Source organism: Triplophysa rosa, linkage group LG10, assembly GCF_024868665.1.
Source record: "Triplophysa rosa linkage group LG10, Trosa_1v2, whole genome shotgun sequence".
Taxonomy (NCBI): Eukaryota; Metazoa; Chordata; class Actinopteri; order Cypriniformes; family Nemacheilidae; genus Triplophysa; species Triplophysa rosa.
Window position 1 is genome coordinate 4,433,728 of NC_079899.1, and position 3,195 is coordinate 4,436,922.

At 41.3% G+C, this 3,195-nt stretch overlaps 1 protein-coding gene across 1 annotated transcript; it reads left to right on the forward strand.

Annotated features, from left to right (window-relative positions):
- Nucleotides 1–1,462, forward strand: LOC130560318 (uncharacterized). Its single transcript, XM_057344033.1, has 3 exons — nucleotides 1–161; nucleotides 240–342; nucleotides 935–1,462. Exons 1-3 carry the CDS (start codon nucleotides 1–3, stop codon nucleotides 1,460–1,462), a joined length of 792 nt encoding a protein of 263 aa, XP_057200016.1.
- Nucleotides 1,463–3,195: the final 1,733 nt, after the last annotated feature.

The following is a 3,195-nucleotide window of genomic DNA, read 5'->3' on the forward strand; positions in this document are numbered from 1 at the left end:
ATGCTGCTGGAGGATCAGGATTTTAATTTTTTTCTGCAACTTTTCCACAACATCATGCCACACGTGGACATCCTCTATGCCAAACTCCAGAAGAAGGACATAGATTCAGTCCACATTAAGGGGAGCATCCAGCAGTTCCAGCAGGACATACAGAAGATCAGGTAGCAGCTGTATTCCTTCTTTTGAATTTGTTATCATTATTATTGTTATTAGTCATACATTTTCTTAATCCTTTGCAGAAATTCTCTCCATTCTCTGGTTAACCAAAGCAGTGAAGGAGCTTCTCAACCAAAGAGGCGGCGGTTGCTTAGTCCAGACGTCCATGAACGGATTGCAACAGAGGTAGGTTTATTGTAGTCCTTGTTACTCTGCAGTTTTTCATAGAAAAGCTATCAAAGGAAGCTATCAAAAAGAAAGTAAATATTAACAACAAGTTAAACGGCATGGTTTCATTTACCCTCTTTGGGTACTAAATGTGTTCTCATGTCTTTGAGTTTATAATTTTTTTGCTTAAATATTGTAGCAAAGAGTAGATCCTTTGATATTGGGCTTTATTAAACTTTATGAAACTCTACTACATTTATTTGCAATGCATATTTTACTACAAGTCAATCTATTTAACCATTTTCATAGTCTTTAAATAGTGATCTAAATAGATTTGTTATTCTTAGGTTTCCTCTAGTGGTGTGCCCTTTTTATCTGATTGATATGAAAATGGCTGATAATAAAAAAATGCTATTAGCGCCCTAAGCATCAGAAGTTCATGAAACTTGGCATGTTTGTCTAGTCCATATGTATGAAGTTTGGATAAATCAGGGATTCAAACACTGAAACTGGTCTCCGTCTCTCTATGACTTACAACTGATCATGTTGCAGTTGAAATTGACATTTTGTCATCACTACATCATTTTTGTTTTTGTCCTTCACTCTGTAGGTCTGTGACACCATACTCCAACACACCATGGAACGGTTCTGCTTCACAAGCCACCTCGTTAGTGCCACCCTGCTGCAAGCAGACAGGTTTGAACAGTACACAGTGGCGTTTCCTGAAGATGCACTGAGTAGGACTTTGAAGGCCTATCCAGTGCTCAATGGGAGTAAGCTAAAGACAGAGCTTAGTCTCATCTACTGCAAGGAAGAGTTCAGAACCTGTTGTGGTGCTGTGGACCTACTGCAGCTGTTTAAGGAGAACAATCTTGAAGAAGTCTTTTCAGAGACTGTCACTCTCCTAAAGATCCTCATCACCACACCCATGACCACAGCAGAGGCTGAGAGGTGTTTCTCAACTTTGAAAAGAGTTAAGACTTTTCTGAGAAATAGCATGACCCAGGAGAGACTAAATGCATTGGCCATGCTGTCAATGGAGAAGAGAATGGTGACTGAGATCATTGACTTTAACCAGAAGGTCATTGAGAAATTTGCAAGTCAGAAAGAATTGAGAGCAACATTTATTTTCAAATAGTGTTAATGGCCAATGATTAGGTAACTATAGTGTGTTGTGTTTTTTTTTTAATGATTACCTTGATTACTTCATTACTGATAATAAACCCACATTCAATTCAAATTCACTGATTCATAGTACATTTATTTGCATGTATTAACATTGACTGTAATAATGATACATCACCTGATTAATGGCTATTTATAGTCCTGCATTACTGACAGTTGTTGTTGTTTGCGCCCCCCCAAATATTTTTAGCACCAGCCTCCACTGCTTCTGACAGCTATTAAACAGGAGTTTAATTCGATAGCACAATTAAAACTGCGTTTCTATTTATTTAGTGTGCGCGTGTAATGGAGGCCAGCTAGTGAAGAGCTGTGCAGTGTGTAAACCTCACTCCCCGACCAACAGAGACGCTCTATCGACTGCGGTCTTCATCCTCCTCGTTAGAGCGCCCTTCTCCCATCCGGACCGTCGCCGATTCTAGGCCTGTGCAGAGCGGTACAAGTGGGACCGGTTACATTGGTGCCGTGACCCGGATGGGAGTGAGGTTTGGGGGGTGAGTGTAACGGAGGCCAGCTAGTGAAGAGCTGTGCAGTGTGTAAACCTCACTCCCCGACCAACAGAGACGCTCTAGCCACAGACGCTAGAGACTGAGGTCTTCAGCCTCCTCGTTAGAGCGCCCTTCTCCCATCCAGACCGTCGCCGGTTCGAGGCCCGTGCAGAGCGGTGCAAGTGGGACTGGTTACACGCGTCTGATATGTGCGCGCACGCGCCTTTTCTGTTCTGCAAAGAGCCGCGCGCGCTCGCATCATTTAAACGTTAACGGTCATTTCTTTTTTCGTCACTGCCTGACAGGTACGTGCACAGACATTTTGAGGGGCATGGGCTCAAGTGGAAAAAAGGGCACTTCTCATATTTGTTTTAATTTTTTCCAAACAAAATGTTAAATATATTAAAAACAACTTTTTTTTAAATCCCTCTCACTCACCCAATTGTTTCATGTTGTTTAATTTTCCAACAACGTCTACAAAATAATCAGTTCACATAGAGACCATTGTCTTGTCTTCCTTAGAATTCACTAATTTTATCACAAGAACAGGCAACAACACAGGAAACTAAGCCACAATGTGTATGATTTCTATGCTAAAGTTTCAAGTATATACATAGATTAAATGACTGCACAAAGGAAAAAGACATATTTTCACTAATACTTTGTTTATTTTGCACAAGCCAATAAACTGTTTTAATTATTTTGGTGTTATTAACATATAAAATGGGGCAGTTGTGGCCTAATGGTTAGAGAGTCGGACTCGTGACCAGAAGGTTGCCGGTTCGATTCCCAGGCGGGTAACAACTGAGGGTACAGATGTATATATTGCGTAGGATTTTTTTTCTTTTATAAAGAAGACTTTTACCGAAATGCCCATAATGGGAAACTCCAGTGGGAGTGCGTGACCATAACTACATTTCTTAGTTCACGGTGCCTTGCCCTTGAGCAAGGCACCTTACCCCTACTTGCTCCCCGGGCGCTGCAGTGATAGCTGCCCACTGCTCCGGGGGTACGTGTGTTCACCACTTGCTGTGCGTGTGTTCACTACTCTCTGGATGGGTTAAATGCAGAGGTCACATTTCGTTGCCTTGTACTTGTACATGTGCAATGACAATAAAATCTAATCTAATCTAATATAAAATGGATAGTTAGATGAGGAGTCTGACATCAAACTTATCAAGTTATTGTTTAAGGCGGGACA